Here is an 18215-nt window from a genome sequence, read left to right on the forward strand (position 1 = left end):
TGACGGCGGGCTTCCAAAACCTCATCTGCAAGTCCACCCGCGTTTAAAACGGCATCAAACCCGGATTTAAATCCCTCACCTTTGCTGGAAACTCGACTTGAAAAAACTGACCTTGGGTTTGTCCTGGTTTAGAACTTGGAATCCTACTTCGCACCCCTAACCAAAATTTGAAACCCTAATCCCAGCCTTAAACACGAAACCCGTCTTGAACCTGTCGAGTGAAATCCCAGCCCAGATTTGAAACCGTAACCCTAATTGAAAACCTTACTTTGAAATCCTAATCCTTGTTCAGCACGCCACACCGAGATGAAGACCTGATTTTGACACCCCTAACCCCAGGCTTGAAAATCTCATTTTAAACCCTAACTAACTCTCACAGCCCAATTTCAAACCCTGAAAAAAGTTTAGAAGCCATCATACCCAGGCTTGAAACCCGACAAACAAAGCCTGGTTTGAAACCCTACTTTGAAATTCTAACCATTGTATAAAACCCGTTTTTTTTCTTAAATACAATACATTTAATAAATTATATTATATTTATTAGTTATTATATATTAATATGTATAATATATATATATATTCTATATCATTATTATTATTATATATTATAATTAAATTATTAAATTATATTAATTAATTATTATATTATATATAAAAAATATATATATTATAATTAATTAATTATTAATATATATTATTAAATGAGTCATTAAATTAATAAAAAACTCCAATTTTTTCTTAAATACAATACATTTATCAAATTATATTAATTATTATTATTCTATATGATTTTCTATAAAATATACATATTATATATATTATTATTCTATATTATGAATTCAAAACTAAATAATAAAATGATTACATTATATTAATTCTTATTATTATATATAAAATATATATTATTATTATTATATATTATGAATTAAAAACGAAATAATAAAATGATTACATTCTATTAATTCTTATTATTATATATAAAATATATATTATTATAAAATGATCAATGAAACGAATGAAAAAGTGAAATCAAAATAAAAAGGTTCCATTCCTCCGTGCTCTAATGCAGCGTGCGCGCGCGCCATATGTTAAACGTGTTGCACGCGGTTCCGTCTGCGATCTGCTTTGCTCGTTGACGTGACGGCGCGTGACTGGTCAGGTGACGAAAGTGGTGACGACATTGCCGCGACGTCACGCTTGTGGCTGAGGAGTGCGCTGTCGAGCGTAACGCACGTTGACAGGTCAACGTGTGCGTGAGGTCAACGGAGCCGTCGGCTGCAATTGCTGCCGCTGTGATCTTCGCACACGCGCGCGCGCACGCTCGTCAATAATCTATCAAGCCAGCTGCTGAGGGGAATTCCCATCTCTCGCTCTCTCACGCACACACATCACACCCAATTGAGGAAGGCTTTTAAGTGTGCGCGCGTGCGCGTGAACATTATTGATGGATGAAAGAAAAGTCACGTGTTTCATGGACGGCAAGATTTTGAACACAAAGAATTCATGTTGAATGTGATGAAATGTGCGTGCGTGCGAGCGTTTGTACGCGATCAACATTAGGAAAGAAACTTGATGATGTCATCACTCATTTCTTTTGTTTCTTTTTGAATACGTTTGATGTTGATTATTCAAGTCATATGAATTTAATTTCTGAATTTAAATGAATTTACTGCATTTTGTTGTTGTTTTTTTCAATTTATTCAAAAGTATCTAGTTCATTTTTTTGTAATTATTTAATTTGTATTTTCAGTTGGATTTATTATTTTGTATTATCATATAGTATTATACTTGTTTTATTATATTTTGTATTGAATCCATTTGATTCATTTAAAATTTTACTTTTTACTAGTTTTGTTTATTTTATCAATTATTCGTGGATTTAAATATTAAATAATAAATATATGCTGGGGTTTTTTACATTTATTTTAACATTTCATTAATTATTTCATTGCTTTTTAATTTGATTTATGTATTTTATTTGAGCCACTAAATGTTTGCATTTTTTTTTTACATTTATTTTAACATTAACTTTGTTTCATTCATTTTTTTAATATATTAATTTTATGTATTTAAAAAAAAAATTCATTTAATTTAATGCAATTATTTTAATAATGAGTTATAAACAAATAAGCATTGTTGATCTATGTTGTCAATTTATTTAACGCTATTTAATGCATTAACGTATTCATTTTTTATTTCGTCATTGAAATGATTTGATTGATTCAATATTGTTGTTTCTTCTTTTTCTGCAATTTATCCATGCATTTACCAAACTATGATTATTAGTATTTAATCATTATCATTGATTGATTTGATTGACAGTTGCATGTATTTATTTGAAGGCTTTCCTTTTTGATTTTTGCCCATTTGACTTCTTTCATGTGGGCGAAGGACCGCGTTCATGCTCGCCGTTCGGACCGGTCGCCATCAAAGTCGCTGTCGCGTCCGCTCAGCGACGCGATGACACCGCAACGCTTTCATCGGCCCGAAAGACAAGACAAGACAACCCGCGCGTGGGCGCGTGTCGAAGTTGATTGACAGGCGATTGGTCGTTAATGGCGCGTCGCCCGGCGCGACCTCGACGGCGTCCTCGCTAATTGCGTCCGAGCCGCGGCGGAACGGCGTCCATTAGCGCGCCGCTAACTTCAATTTGGCCTGACGAGCGTGTGGAGGCTGCTAACGAGCTGACGGGACAAAAGATCGCGCATCCACGTCGGATCAGGTTGCGCTTTGAAACGAGGGCGTGTCGGCACACAAGGGCTTTGAAACGAGGGTTAGCGTTTTAAGTTGGGGTTTACATTTAAAGGTGTAAAGACGGGGTTAGGGTTTCAAATGACAGTTGAGGTTACAATGTAGGGTTTCAAACTACGTTAGCATTTCAAACAAGTTTCAAATTAGGGTTAGGGTTCTAAATTGGGAATATGGTTTCAATTAGGGTTTCAAACTAGGGTTAGGGTTTAAAACTAGGTTCCGGGTTTCAAAGTAGGGTTCAAAACTAATTTTAGGGTTTAGGGTTAGGGTTTCCAATTAGGGTTTCAAACTAGGGTTAGGGTTTCCAATTAGGGTTTCAAACTAGGGTTAGGGTTTCAAACTAGGTTCCAGGTTTCAAAGTAGGGTTCAAAACAAATTTTAGGGTTTAGGGTTTCCAATTAGGGTTTCAAACTAGGATTAGGGTTTCAAACTAAGTTCCAGGTTTCAAAGTAGGGTTCAAAACTAATTTTAGGGTTAGGGTTTCCAATTAGGGTTTCAAACTAGGGTTAGGGTTTCAAACTAGGGTTAGGGTTTCAAACTAGGTTCCAGGTTTCAAAGTAGGGTTCAAAACTAATTTTAGGGTTTAGGGTTAAGGTTTCCAATTAGGGTTTCAAACTAGGGTTAGGGTTTCAAACTAGGTTCCAGGTTTCAAAGTAGGGTTCAAAACAAATTTTAGGGTTTATGGTTTCCAATTAGGGTTTCAAACTAGGATTAGGGTTTCAAACTAAGTTCCAGGTTTCAAAGTAGGGTTCAAAACTAATTTTAGGGTTTAGGGTTTCCAATTAGGGTTTCAAACTAGGGTTAGGGTTTCAAACTAGGGTTAGGGTTTCAAACTAGGTTCCAGGTTTCAAAGTAGGGTTCAAAACTAATTTTAGGGTTTAGGGTTAGGGTTTCCAATTAGGGTTTCAAACTAGGGTTAGGGTTTCAAACTAGGTTCCAGGTTTCAAAGTAGGGTTCAAAACAAATTTTAGGGTTTATGGTTTCCAATTAGGGTTTCAAACTAGGATTAGGGTTTCAAACTAAGTTCCAGGTTTCAAAGTAGGGTTCAAAACTAATTTTAGGGTTTAGGGTTTCCAATTAGGGTTTCAAACTAGGGTTAGGGTTTCAAACTAGGGTTAGGGTTTCAAACTAGGTTCCAGGTTTCAAAGTAGGGTTCAAAACTAATTTTAGGGTTTCCAATTAGGGTTTCAAACTAGGGTTAGGGTTTCAAACTAGGGTTAGGGTTTCAAACTAGGTTCCAGGTTTCAAAGTAGGGTTCAAAACTAATTTTAGGGTTTAGGGTTAGGGTTTCCAATTAGGGTTTCAAACTAGTGTTAGGGTTTCAAACTAGGTTCCAGGTTTCAAAGTAGGGTTCAAAACAAATTTTAGGGTTTAGGGTTTCCAACTAGAATTAGGGTTTCAAACTAGGATTAGGGTTTCAAACTAAGTTCCAGGTTTCAAAGTAGGGTTCAAAACTAATTTTAGGGTTTAGGGTTTTCAATTAGGGTTTCAAACTAGGTTAGCGTTTCAAACTAGGGTTAGGGTTTCAAACTAGGTTCCAGGTTTCAAAGTAGGGTTCAAAACTAATTTTAGGGTTTAGGGTTAGGGTTTCCAATTAGGGTTTCAAACTAGGGTTAGGGTCTCAAACTAGGTTCCAGGTTTCAAAGTAGGGTTCAAATTTTTTTTTAGGGTTTAGGGTTTCCAATTAGGGTTTCAAACTAAGTTCCAGGTTTCAAAGTAGGGTTCAAAACTAATTTTAGGGTTTAGGGTTAGGGTTTCCAATTAGGGTTTCAAACTAGGGTTAGGGTTTCAAACTAGGGTTAGGGTTTCAAACTAGGTTCCAGGTTTCAAAGTAAGGTTCAAAACTAATTTTAGGGTTTAGGGTTAGGGTTTCCAATTAGGGTTTCAAACTAGGGTTAGGGTTTCAAACTAGGTTCCAGGTTTCAAAGTAGGGTTCAAAACAAATTTTAGGGTTTAGGGTTTCCAATTAGGGTTTCAAACTAGGATTAGGGTTTCAAACTAAGTTCCAGGTTTCAAAGTAGGGTTCAAAACTAATTTTAGGGTTTAGGGTTTCCAATAAGGGTTTCAAACTAGGGTTAGGGTTTCAAACTAAGGTTAGGGTTTCAAACTAGGGTTAGGGTTTCAAACTAGGGTTAGGGTTTCAAACTAAGTTCCAGGTTTCAAAGTAGGGTTCAAAACTAATTTTAGGGTTTAGGGTTAGGGTTTCCAATTAGGGTTTCAAACTAGGGTTAGGGTTTCAAACTAGGTTCCAGGTTTCAAAGTAGGGTTCAAAACAAATTTTAGGGTTTAGGGTTTCCAACTAGAATTAGTGTTTCAAACTAGGATTAGGGTTTCAAACTAAGTTCCAGGTTTCAAAGTAGGGTTCAAAACTAATTTTAGGGTTTCGGGTTTTCAATTAGGGTTTCAAACTAGGTTAGCGTTTCAAACTAGGGTTAGGGTTTCAAACTAGGTTCCAGGTTTCAAAGTAGGGTTCAAAACTAATTTTAGGGTTTAGGGTTAGGGTTTCCAATTAGGGTTTCAAACTAGGGTTAGGGTTTCAAACTAAGTTCCAGGTTTTAAAGTAGGGTTCAAAACAAATTTTAGGGTTTAGGGTTTCCAATAAGGGTTTCAAACTAGGATTAGGGTTTCAAACTAAGTTCCAGGTTTCAAAGTAGGGTTCAAAACTAATTTTAGGGTTTAGGGTTAGGGTTTCCAATTAGGGTTTCAAACTAGGGTTAGGGTTTCAAACTAGGGTTAGGGTTTCAAACTAGGTTCCAGGTTTCAAAGTAGGGTTCAAAACTAATTTTAGGGTTTAGGGTTAGGGTTTCCAATTAGGGTTTCAAACTAGGGTTAGGGTTTCAAACTAGGTTCCAGGTTTCAAAGTAGGGTTCAAAACAAATTTTAGGGTTTAGGGTTTCCAATTAGGGTTTCAAACTAGGATTAGGGTTTCAAACTAAGTTCCAGGTTTCAAAGTAGGGTTAAAAACTAATTTTAGGGTTTAGGGTTTCCAATTAGGGTTTCAAACTAGGGTTAGGGTTTCAAACTAGGTTCCAGGTTTCAAAGTAGGGTTCAAAACTAATTTTAGGGTTTAGGGTTTCCAATTAGGGTTTCAAACTAGGTTCCAGGTTTCAAAGTAGGGTTCAAAACAAATTTTAGGGTTTCCAACTAGAATTAGGGTTTCAAACTAGGATTAGGGTTTCAAACTAAGTTCCAGGTTTCAAAGTAGGGTTCAAAACTAATTTTAGGGTTTAGGGTTTCAAACTAGGTTAGCGTTTCAAACTAGGGTTAGGGTTTCAAACTAGGTTCCAGGTTTCAAAGTAGGGTTCAAAACAAATTTTAGGGTTTAGGGTTAGGGTTTCCAATTAGGGTTTCAAACTAGGGTTAGGGTTTCAAACTAGGTTCCAGGTTTCAAAGTAGGGTTCAAAACAAATTTTAGGGTTTCCAATTAGGGTTTCAAACTAGGATTAGGGTTTCAAACTAAGTTCCAGGTTTCAAAGTAGGGTTCAAAACTAATTTTAGGGTTTAGGGTTAGGGTTTCCAATTAGGGTTTCAAACTAGGGTTAGGGTTTCAAACTAGGGTTAGGGTTTCAAACTAGGGTTAGGGTTTCAAACTAGGGTTAGGGTTTCAAACTAGGTTCCAGGTTTCAAAGTAGGGTTCAAAACTAATTTTAGGGTTTAGGGTTTCCAATTAGGGTTTCAAACTAGGGTTAGGGTTTCAAACTAGGTTCCAGGTTTCAAAGTAGGGTTCAAAACAAATTTTAGGGTTTCCAATTAGGGTTTCAAACTAGGATTAGGGTTTCAAACTAAGTTCCAGGTTTCAAAGTAGGGTTCAAAACTAATTTTAGGGTTTAGGGTTTCCAATTAGGGTTTCAAACTAGGGTTAGGGTTTCAAACTAGGGTTAAGGTTTCAAACTAGGTTCCAGGTTTCAAAGTAGGGTTCAAAACTAATTTTAGGGTTTCAAACTAGGTTAGCGTTTCAAACTAGGGTTAGGGTTTCAAACTAGGTTCCAGGTTTCAAAGTAGGGTTCAAAACTAATTTTAGGGTTTAGGGTTAGGGTTTCCAATTAGGGTTTCAAACTAGGGTTAGGGTTTCAAACTAGGTTCCAGGTTTCAAAGTAGGGTTCAAAACAAATTTTAGGGTTTAGGGTTTCCAATTAGGGTTTCAAACTAGGATTAGGGTTTCAAACTAAGTTCCAGGTTTCAAAGTAGGGTTCAAAACTAATTTTAGGGTTTAGGGTTAGGATTTCCAATTAGGGTTTCAAACTAGGGTTAGGGTTTCAAACTAGGGTTAGGGTTTCAAACTAGGTTCCAGGTTTCAAAGTAGGGTTCAAAACTAATTTTAGGGTTTAGGGTTAGGGTTTCCAATTAGGGTTTCAAACTAGGGTTAGGGTTTCAAACTAAGGTTAGGGTTTCAAACTAGGGTTCAAAACAAATTTTAGGGTTTAGGGTTTCCAACTAGAATTAGGGTTTCAAACTAAATTCCAGGTTTCAAAGTAGGGTTCAAAACTAATTTTAGGGTTTAGGGTTTTCAATTAGGGTTTCAAACTAGGTTAGCGTTTCAAACTAGGGTTAGGGTTTTTCAACTAGGGTTAGGGTTTAAAACTAGGTTCCAAGTTTCAAAGTAGGGTTCAAAACTAATTTTAGGGTTTAGGGTTTTCAATTAGGGTTTCAAACTAGGTTAGCGTTTCAAACTAGGGTTAGGGTTTCCAACTAGGGTTAGGGTTTAAAACTAGGTTCCGGGTTTCAAAGTAGGGTTCAAAACTCATTTTAGGGTTTAGAGTTAGGGTTTCCAATTAGGGTTTCAAACTATGGTTAGGGTTTCAAACTAAGAGTTTCAAACTAGGTTCCAGGTTTCAAAGTAGGGCTCAAAACTAATTTTAGGGTTTAGGGTTTCCAATTAGGGTTTCAAACTAGATTAGCGTTTCCAACTAGGGTTAGGGTTTCAAAGTAGGGTTTAAAACTAATTTTAGGGTTTAGGGTAAGGATTTCCAATTAGGGGTTTCAAACTAGGTTAGCGTTTCAAACTAGGGTTAGGGTTTAGGGTTTAAAAGTAAATGGTTTAAAGTATGTGTCAGGGCTTAAGGTGCTTAGGGGTTAGCGTGTTACGGTTTTAAGGCAGTTTATTATTATATATTTTTTAAGAAGGCTGATAAAGATAAAGATAATTTTTGGCATGGATACATTAGCAGGAGCCCCAAAATGGCGTGCGCGCGTGTTCATGCGTGCACGTGCGCGCGTCCTCTCAGTGACTTACTTGAAGGGCTTCTCTCCGGTGTGCGTGCGTATGTGGTTGTTGAGCGTGGTGGCGCCGGCGAAGGCGCGGCCGCAGTAGCCGCACTTGAAGGGCCGGTCGCTGGAGTGCGTCACCACGTGGTTGCGCAACTCCGACGGCTGCGAGAAGGACAGCGAGCAGTGGCCGCACTGGTACGGCCTTCGGGGGCACAAGAGGAGCCGCCGGTCAGTCACGCCATCGCAACAACAACTACAACTACAATTGTGTTGGGGATTCCAACAAGCGGGCTTTCTCTTAAAAAAAAAGGGGGGGGAGGGGTTAGGGTGTAAAAGTAGGCTTAACAGAAATACTTTTTTAAGGCAGTGTTTGGCTTTCAATCTTAGGAGGATGTGCTTTTTTTCCCCTCAAACTTTGTTGATTACATTTTTAAGTGAATACAATTGTATCAAAAACATTGCCACAGATTGGCTTTAGCCCCGAGTGCTAGCTAGGCTCCTTAGCAGGTTAACAAGCACCATGGGTGCTAGCTAGCAAACTAGCTAACTAGCACCTGAGGCTAAAGCTAGGCTAAAGTTCACATAAATTAGCAAACAAAACTAGAACGTGGTCATCACAGTATTGGAACATTTGCTTTTAAACAAGTGGTAGGGTTTCAAGTCAAGGTTAGGGTTTCAATCCTGGGTTTTGGTTTTTAGGGTTTCAAGACTTGGATGGGGTTTCAAATTAAGGTTTTAGGTCTGGATTAGGGTTTTTATACAAGAGTTAGAGTTTGAAAGTAGGGTTTCAAATTAGGATTTTAAACCCGGGCTAGAGTATTAAACAAGGGATAGGGTTTCAAGCCTTGGGTAGACTTTTTTTTTTTGAACAGCTAGCTAGATAAGGTTTCAAACAAGGTGCAGGCTTTTAAAGTAAGGTTCCAAGTTAGGATCTGTAGGTAGGGTTTCAAATCGTGCTTAGGGTCTCAAGTTGCCGCCGGGGTTGTGGTTGGCTGATCACACAACAACAAACGAACGCTGTTGCTAGCTAAGCGGCTTAGCTTGGAGGAACAACTTTGATCTGTGGCGCCTCCTGATGGACAGCACGACAGCAAACACAACTTTATACTCACGCCCGCAAACACACATTTACACACACTTTTAATAGGCACACACATAAAGATTTACATTTACACATAAACAAACGGAGATGTACACCAAAACACAAACTCACACACCCCCACCCCCACACACACACACAATCAAACACATTTAGACAGAAATGTACATTTCCACACATGGTTAAAAAAAACAAAATATCCTCACTTGCAGTTTTTCACACAAAAGTGTGTGTGCGCACACACTCATTTATCAGCTGTATAAGCGCTGCCGATGGTGTGTATTATTTATTATTTATTAATTTGCGCTTTTCTAGGAGGCCAACATCGATCGGGAATTCTTGGAGTGATCAATGGGAGGAACTTTTTGATTTATTTATTCAAGTGCGGCGCCGAGACGAATGCACACTTATTGTTTATTACACACTAGTGTGTGTGCGTGTGTGCGTGTGCGCGTGCGTGCTAGCATCTTCCCAACTGCACCGCGGACAACATAGTCGCTAGCTACTACTTAGTTTTGCTGTGTGGCACGCTACGTCGCTGTAAGCTAAGTCACTAAGTAACCTCATGAAGTGCTAACCAAATGCTACGGCTACATTGCTAACACCAACACGGGGATGGGGGGGTGAAAAGTTTCAGTGTGTCTGTCAACAACATCAACACGACAACTAGCAGTCACTGACAACACGTTACCTGGTGAAACACACACACACATTTTCATATGACACGTTTAAATTAGGGTTTCAAATGAGGTTTATGGTTTCAAGACAGAATTGATTCTAGACTTGGGCTTGCAAATAAGGTTAGAAAAATAAAGGCATTGGGTTTTTGAAGTAGGGTTTTAAGACACAAAGTCAGGGGTTCAAACTCGGCTCACGGTTTCAAATCAGGGTTAGGGTTTCAAATAGATTTGAGCATGGTGGTTAGGATTTCAAACAAAATTGGATTTAAGTCTTGAATTAGGCTTTCAAACCGGGAACAATGGTTCGGTTTTGAAATTAGGGTTTCAAATCCGTCCTTTGATTTCAAACTAGGGCTTCAAGTTTGGGTTAAGGTTTTAAACAAGGGGTTAGGGATTTGCAGTGGGCATTGAAAAGTTAGGGTTGGGGTTTCAAACCAGGCTCAAATTTTTAAGCCAGGTTTAGGGTTTAAGGCTTGGGTTTGAAACAAAATTAAGTAGTATTTAATACCAGGTTGGGCTTTTCCGATATGGTTTCAAGTCTGAGTTAGGGTTTGAAATTGGGCTTTTATGTTAGTGTCAAGGTTTCGAAATTAGGGGTTCAAGCATGGTTTAGGGTTTCAAACTAAACTTAAGGTTTCAAACCTTTAGACAAAGGATAGAATTTCAAATTAGGGTTGTAAATCAGGGTTAGGGTCTTAAATTAGGCTCTAAAACCAGAGTTTGCAAACTGCAAGGCTTTGAAATTAGGGTTTCAAAACCATGTTATGACTTCAATTTAGGGGTTCAAGCCGGGTTTAGGGTTTTAAACTAATCTTAGGGTTTTAAAGTAGGGTTTCTAGCCAGAGTTAGAGTTTAGACAAAGGATAGGATTTTAAATGAGGGTTTTAAATCGGGGCTAGGGTCTTAAATTACGCTCCCAAATCAGAGTTAGCAAACGGTTAGGCTTTGAAATTAGGGTTTAAAATCCATACTCAAATTAGGCTTTTAAGCCTGGGTTAGGATTTTAAACAAATGGTTACAGTTTTTAGTTTTTGTAGGGTTTCTATCTACAGTTAGGGTTTCAAACAAGGCTCAAAGTTTTAAACTGGGGTTTGTCTAATTTAAAACTCTCTAGCTCTAGTTTTATTAAACACCAGCACTGGTTTGAAATCAGCCTTTCAAGTTTGTGTTAGGGTTTCAAATGAAGGTTTTAACTGCTTGGGTTAGGGTTCAAGTCAGTGTGTTTTTGCACCGTGTGTTTATGTGTGTGTGTGTGTGTGTGTGTGCGTGCGTGCGTGCGTGCGTGTTGAAGACATGTTGGTGTTGGTGTGCTTGAGAGCAGAGATAATAAATCAGCACTCACACTTCATCAATACACAATCAATCATCTGCGTGCACACGCACACACGCGCACACACACGTGTCACATCTTCCTGTCATCATCATCTTCATCATGTCTGCACTATTGATGAAAAGTGCAGCTTGCTCATATGATCATCACGTGGTCGTCACATGACCAACGTGTACTACAAGGATCATAATCACATGTTCAGAAAACGCTCCAGGACTCGTCAAAAGTAAAAATAAAAATAAATAAATACAAAGTTTCAATGGTCCCGCCATACGTTCCAAAGTCCAGGTACTAGATTTTGAAACGACTCTCCAATGAAATGTCGATCTTATTTCTGTCGTGTAAAGTCTCAACGTTCGCAGAAGTCAATTAAGATCCGGTTGTCATGGAGACGAGTGGTGTGGATAAAATGTTGTTATTGACATTTTGCACATCAGCAGACACTTTTTCATCTCCTTTTTCATTTATTGACCCAGTGACACTGGCCCCGCCCGCCCGTCACCGTGACAACCACAATTTCTCCACCGCCGCTACCGTGATTTATGCACAAACGCACACCAACACACACATTGCACAATATGAAGATAAGCAGAAATTCTCCAATAGATCCTGCGTGCGTGTACGTGAAGTCGTCGTGACTCATTTACGCACACACATACGCACACTTTGTATCACGTAACTAAGTATGCACTTCTATTCACGTTTTATGTTGTTACTTCTGTCGAGTGCAGCAAAATCACTTCCAGTCTAGTTCAGTCTAGTCTAGCACATCCGCAGGCCATTCTAGTCCAGTCTAGCCTTTCCGAGTCCAGTCTGTCGAGTTGACTTGAGTCTACTCGACTCCTGTCTAGTCCGGGTTCTAAACTAATCAAATCACGTCTTTTTAAATCGAGTGCAGTCTACTGCAGACTATTCTAGTCCAATTCGATCTTCTCCAGACCTGTCTCGTCTTCTCCAGTTCAGTAACATCCGGTCTATTCAAGTCTCATCCTGTCTAGTCTAATAGGTTCTACCGTGGTCCAGTACCCTCGCCCTGCCTAGTCTCGTACACTGTATTGTACTTTTTTCTAGTCTAGCCTAGTCCAGTCCTGTCTATTGTAGCCTACCTCCAGTTTAGTCTAGTCCAGTCCTGTCCTGTCAAGTCTAATCCAGTCTAGTCTATTAGTATAGTCTAGTCTCATCCTGACTAATCAAGGAAATATTATTGTGGTCCAGTCTATTCTATTCCAGTCCAGTCAAGTCTCATCCATTTCACTTCATTCTCTATGATACTTAGTCTCGTTGAGTCTAGTCCTGTCTCTTCCGGTTCAAAACCAGTTCATACTTGTGCTGGTGTATTAGGTGTTGTTTACGGACCTGTCGGGGTTCTGCGGGCAGACGTGCATCTGCAGCAGGATCCTCTGCGTGAAGGTCTTGAAGCACTGTCCGCACTTCCACAGATGCCAGTCGCTGAACTCGCTGCTGAGCTGGCTGGTGGACGTGGGACTGGCCAGGACTCTTTGGTTCTTGGAGGACAGATGGCCGAAGGACGACTCGGACGGCGGGAAGGGCGCGCCGCTCCTGTCCAGCATGGAGAAACTTCTGCTGCACGCCATCTGAGGAAACACCATGGAGCGCACGCTCGACGACGCGGACGCCGACGCGGACGTCGCTTTGCCGCTCTTGCCGAAGGATTGTTGTTGTTGTTGTTGTTGTTGTTGTTGTTGTAAGGACTCCTGACGAGACATCACCTCCGACACGGACGTGGGGACGTTCACTGTGCACGCAAAACAACGACTTTTGAACATTGGGTTTGTGTTTAAGAAGTTCTACAAGGAAGGAAGATTTAGTTTTATGTCCATATTCTCGACATGTTCAAATTAGGATCCATGTTCTACATGTATTCTAGTCTCATTAGCGCCGTGGTAGCATGATAGCATTCTAGAAGAAAGAAAGAAAAAGTCTCACGGTTTTCGTCCTGAGCGACACACTGCAGCGGAATTCCGAAGAAGGAAGTGTACGAGTCATTGTACCAGACTAGGAGCTCGCTGCCTCGAGGGATGTCCAGACACGCCCGGTAGAAGATGCTAGACCTAAAATGCATAAACACAAATTGTTGAAGGATCTATTTAGACCTCATTACAAAGGTGGCTAATGCTAAAGGACTTATTTGGACCCAATCGTTAATGTGGTTAATGCTAAAGCACTTTTTTGGACCCCTATCGCTAATGTTGCTAATGCTAAAGCACTTCTTTGGACCAAATTGCTATTGCTAATCTGGTGAATGCTAAAGCACTTCACAAAAGTGATAGCATCGCATTGCATAGCAATGTTTATTTTAGCATTTACTTTGCCTAGCTGTTTATTAATAACTTAGTCTATCTTAGCTTACTTTATCTGAGCCTAACACAGTTTGTTTTAGATTTACAGTAGTTTTATCTTACTTTAACAGTGTTTAGCTTAGCATAGCAGTCTTTACTTTAACTTAGCTTAGGATAATTTAGCCTAGTTTACATTAGTTTAATCTATTTTCATTAACTCCAGACTAGCGAGTTCAGCAAAGAAAATGTTCACATGTATGTTTACCCTGTGACTTCAACACACATTATAAAGCATAAGTGAAGCATTTGTTTGCGTTGGGTATTACAGCACTTTTGTTGTTGGTAAGAAAACACAGAAGATGTGTCACAGTGGAGGCAGCAGGCGTGTTTGTTTTTCATACCTGACCGCCTGATGAGACTCTTTGATGTGCGACACCACCCGCCTCAGTGCAGCATCAAACACCACCCCACCCACCCGCTACCTAATTCTTTCGTTTTATCTGCTGTGAGGTCAGGGGTATGTTTGATTTATAGCTCGGCCTCTCCTGATTGTGTTGTCATGTTGGCCCCACCCCTCCCAGCTGCACTAAGAGAAAATAAAACACACTTGACACGAGGCAACTTCTGACTTCCAAAGAAGTGCTTTAGCATTAGCCACATTAGCGATTAGGTCTAAAGAAGTGCTGTAACTAGGCTAATTGAGTCAAATCTACTGTAAGATACAGTAATCTAAGATAGGCTAAAATATTTGAAATGATGCTAGGCTAAAAAAAAATTGCAAAGTTAAGATAGACTAAACTAATACATCGTAAGGTAAAACTGTGGTTGACTAACCAAAAAATAATGCTCAAATAAAACTAAACTAGGCTAAAATAAGCTAAGCTCAAATAAACAATGCTAGGCTAAAACAAAACTAGCGTGTTCTAACATTAGCTAAATGATCATAAGATAAAATATAACAATGCTATGTGCTAAGTAAAAGCTAAGATTGTTCTATGAAGTGCGAATTTTTGTATACTGGTTTGTTTAGTAGGTCTTGACGACAAAGCTAAGAGTTAGCATTTAGCATTAGCGTGTTTGTACCTGTACTGAACGACCATCATGTTCTGCTCTCCGCAGTGTCGGGCGCATCGGATGTACCTCATCCAGCTTGATTTAGCCGGATCGTTGCCGTCCAGGAAGTGACACAACGTTCCCTCGGAGTCGTAAATCTGAAAACGCAGACACGGAACACATAAGTTTCAAGTCTGCTTTTGTGTTCATACCTGGTCATATCTATTTTCAACCTGGTTCATACCGAATGGTTCTTCATTGTGTTTATACCCTAATGTAAATGTATAAAGTGTAAAAGACATCATTTAGCTGAATGTTGCCAACAAAAGTGTGTTTAACGTTTTCAACACTTTCTTCTGTCTCATTACATTATCCTTGTTTGACTTCAAAGGTTTCACATGCTAGTGTGTGTGCATTAGGTGTGTTTATCATGACGCGTGTGACGTGTGTTTGTGTGAAAGAAGCCACTAATGCAGTCATGGTTATCAAAAGCAAAGTGTGACATACACACTTAGCACACACACGTCGCGATAAACACACTTAGCGCGCGCACACACGTCACACACGAGGTGATAAAACACACTTAGCACGCGCACGAGCCAGCTAAGATTTTTAGCACTTTGTCACGCCGATAACAGTTTTTTATTTCGGGAAGGCCGGACCACCGAGCATCGCCTCGCATCCCATGTATGATCAAAAAGTATCTCCTAGCATGACTTTGCATCGGGCAGCTTTGGTGACAGTGCAGTGCTGTTGTTGATCTTATGGAGTCCAAATGGTGTAAAAGTGTTTGTGAGTGAAGATCAATGATCCCACGCTTGAGTTGTACACAAAATCAATCAAACGCACTAATTCTGCCGTTATCTGCTCTCTTCATCACCTCCTTTTCTACACGCCCTCAGCCTCCTCTTCATCGCAACCCCTCTTCATCACACTACTCATCCCCCCCCTTCATGGTTTTCCAGATGATTACCGGCCACACTTTGTCATCTTCCATTGAGGGAGATGCAAAAACAAAACATAAGAAAATATCATGAAAAAGAAACATAGTGATGTTCCTGATTCAAACCTGATTCAAACCACATTCAAATCTGGTTTGTACCATCTGGTAACGCAGTGTGTTCGCATCCCACTGCTTTTACACCACATTCATTCACATTGGATTCAAATCTGGTTCACGTTTACACCCGTTCTCCATCCGTTTCAAACCGGGTTCACTCCATATTGTCAGGTTCACCATGTCCACATCTGGTTCAGATGTGCGTCACACATTGTGGTGCCACCCTATTGATGTCTGGTCCGTATAGTGTTCACACTGCTTTCAAGACCAGTTCCCAACTGGTTCACATTTTATTTCTACTGCTCGCAACTGCTTTACTTTCACACCTGGCTCATACCAGTTTCACACCATTTGGTACTACAGCATGTTTGAAGTGTATCGGATTCATAAATCATCACATTGTGTCGACACTACATTCACATTATATTCTCATCTGATTCATCAATGTTTAAAACCTGGTTCCCATCTGATTCTATTCGGGCAATACTGTGTTCACAATGCTTTCACATTTCGGTCATATCGGTTTCAAACCTGGATAACACTTTGTTCACACTAACTAGTCCACACTGCTTTACCTACTTCCAACCTGTTGCACACTACCAGAATGTGTTCATACATGGTTTGCTGTTTAAACTGATTTCACACCAGGTTCACATGGTGTTTATACCTTAACACATGATCTGCATTTTTATAGAGCACATTTAATATGTATTTCCTGATAAGTAGACCAGGGGTTGCAGTTTTGCTGTTGTCGTCGCGAGTGCGAGGGTCAATCGCCAGGTGTGTCGGGAGTCGTCGCCAACTGTAATTTGTTTGCGACGGTTCAGTTAAGTCGCGTTAAGCCACGTCGCTCAATGTGCGGCGGGCCTTTGAAACGTTCAACGTGTCACAAAAAGATCATCACAAATCTAAACAAAGAGTCTTTCACACATTATCGCACGGCAGGAATCCTATTTAGAACCAGAAGCAGAACCAGGATCAACAGTGTGGACCAGCAAGCGGCCGCTGCAGCGCTCTCAGTGAACCGCCTCATCCATCAGCTAATCAGACGTCCCAAAATATTTGCACAAGCGCTCACTATGCTTTCTCACACTACTAGCGTGAGGGGGTGGGGCCAGCACGACGCAACCAATCAGGTACCACCAAATGCATGCACATGCACACACACACAAGGATTTTGTTGTTACTGTAACATGAATGTCAAATGAAATGTGACCCAAAGTGGTGGAAATGTGACAGAGAAGGAATCCATTTTGTGGCATCTTAACAACGCCATTACTTTAGTACCAGCGCCACCTACAGTCCAAAGACAACAAACCAGCTAAAAAAAGTTTGTTTTTTGACAATCACAAGTCGCCATAAATAAAATCCCTTGCAGACACAGCGAGCGCCGTGGCGGTGATGTCATGTGCGGTTGTTTAATAAAGCGTCGAAGGATGGAAGGCTAGCAAATAAAAGCCTTTTACGACATTCCGACAGGCCCAGTAGGATTGTGGGAATCCTTGCGGGCGTCGCGTTAGCAAAATATTTGGCCGCCGAGCGAGCGAGCTTTGCTTTGCTTTCTTTGCCGCCGCCGCCGCCGCCGCCGTCGGCTTCTTGACGACAGCTCGGCCGTGACGGCCTCGTGACGACTTCATCGCTTTTCCGCAGCCGTCCAACAGGAATCTTCAGCTTCCTTGTTGGGCTTCAACACGGAAAACTACAACTTCAAAGCACCGTGTTTACATCTGGTTCATGCCGTTCTCGAACTTCCAGCACGCTGTCTGCTACACAGTCGTTTCAGTGCTTACGCATGAGAGTTCACACCTAATGTGAATCAGGTGTGAAAGCTGTGTGACACAGAGATATTGTGAATCGGGTGTGAAGCAGGTTTGAATCAGAAATGAACACAATATGAAAGAGGTAGAAATTAAATGGGAATAGTAGTGACCCAGGTATAAACTAGTCCCCTTTAGTTTCAACCTAGTTCACATTGTGCCCAATTCAGACCTGGTTCACACCTGAATCGGGAGCATGAAGACAATGTGAACCAGGTAGAAAGTGCATGCAAATAGTTTCTATCTGGTTCAAATTGTCTTTAGTCGCACGCGATTCACAATATGCGCGTCACATTGAATCGGACGTGAACGCAGTATCATGCCCAATTTAAACCTGGTTCTCACCTGGATAATAACGAGTTTACACCTCAGTGGAACAATCTGGTGGACCCAGCGCATTCACACTGGGTCCCAATTTAGCTTTGATTTGATTCACATTGCGTTCCCTGTCCGATTAAGACCTGGCAAACCTGGCTCACACTCGAGTCACACTGTCTCGTTCACAAAATGTGGTCACGTTGCTTTCACACCCGGTGCATTTAGTTTTCATAAGAGATCCCAATTTGGATATCGTCATCATTCACGCCGTTTTTTCCAATCATGTTGTAGTTAAAAAGGTCAACAAAATGATGTCTCTGTTACCTCCCACAAGTGCCGTGTATTCCTGGCTCCGCAACGGACTTTGTCCAGCATGAGGGGCGTTCCCTGGAAGGGTCCGATCCAGGTGCCCTGGGGAATTCTCTGGGCGGCGCAGATTCCGTAACCCAGGCCGGGAAGCGTACTGGTGCACAGACACACCTGCACAAACAAGCGAATCGACGGATGAAGCGTTTCAAGCAGAACTTGGCTTAAGTCTAACACAAGTCGAGTGAGTCCATCGGAAGTTTTAGTCCCAAATCCCAAGCATGGCGACTTGA

At 40.5% G+C, this 18215-nt stretch overlaps 1 protein-coding gene across 3 annotated transcripts in view; it reads right to left on the bottom strand.

Annotated features, from left to right (window-relative positions):
* prdm6 (PR domain containing 6) overlaps positions 1 to 18215 on the bottom strand; it is a 33788-nt gene that overhangs the window by 3021 nt on the left and 12552 nt on the right. Inside the window, exons 5-9 of one of the 3 annotated variants that reach the window (XM_086075254.1) lie at positions 17941 to 18096; positions 14509 to 14579; positions 13016 to 13140; positions 12425 to 12824; positions 7985 to 8161 (exon numbers count right to left, since the gene is read on the bottom strand). In XM_086075254.1, coding sequence (XP_085931380.1) covers positions 7985 to 8161; positions 12425 to 12824; positions 13016 to 13140; positions 14509 to 14579; positions 17941 to 18096 — 929 coding nt within the window. Of the gene's footprint in view, positions 1 to 7984; positions 8162 to 12424; positions 12825 to 13015; positions 13141 to 14451; positions 14580 to 17940; positions 18097 to 18215 lie in introns of all 3 variants that reach the window. The other 2 variants (XM_086075253.1, XM_086075255.1) reach the window with 2 other exon arrangements.

The sequence above is a fragment of the Leptonotus elevatus genome, chromosome 5 (genome assembly GCF_054856555.1).
Source record: "Leptonotus elevatus isolate MCC_2025b chromosome 5, RoL_Lele_1.0, whole genome shotgun sequence".
NCBI classification, from domain to species: Eukaryota; Metazoa; Chordata; class Actinopteri; order Syngnathiformes; family Syngnathidae; genus Leptonotus; species Leptonotus elevatus.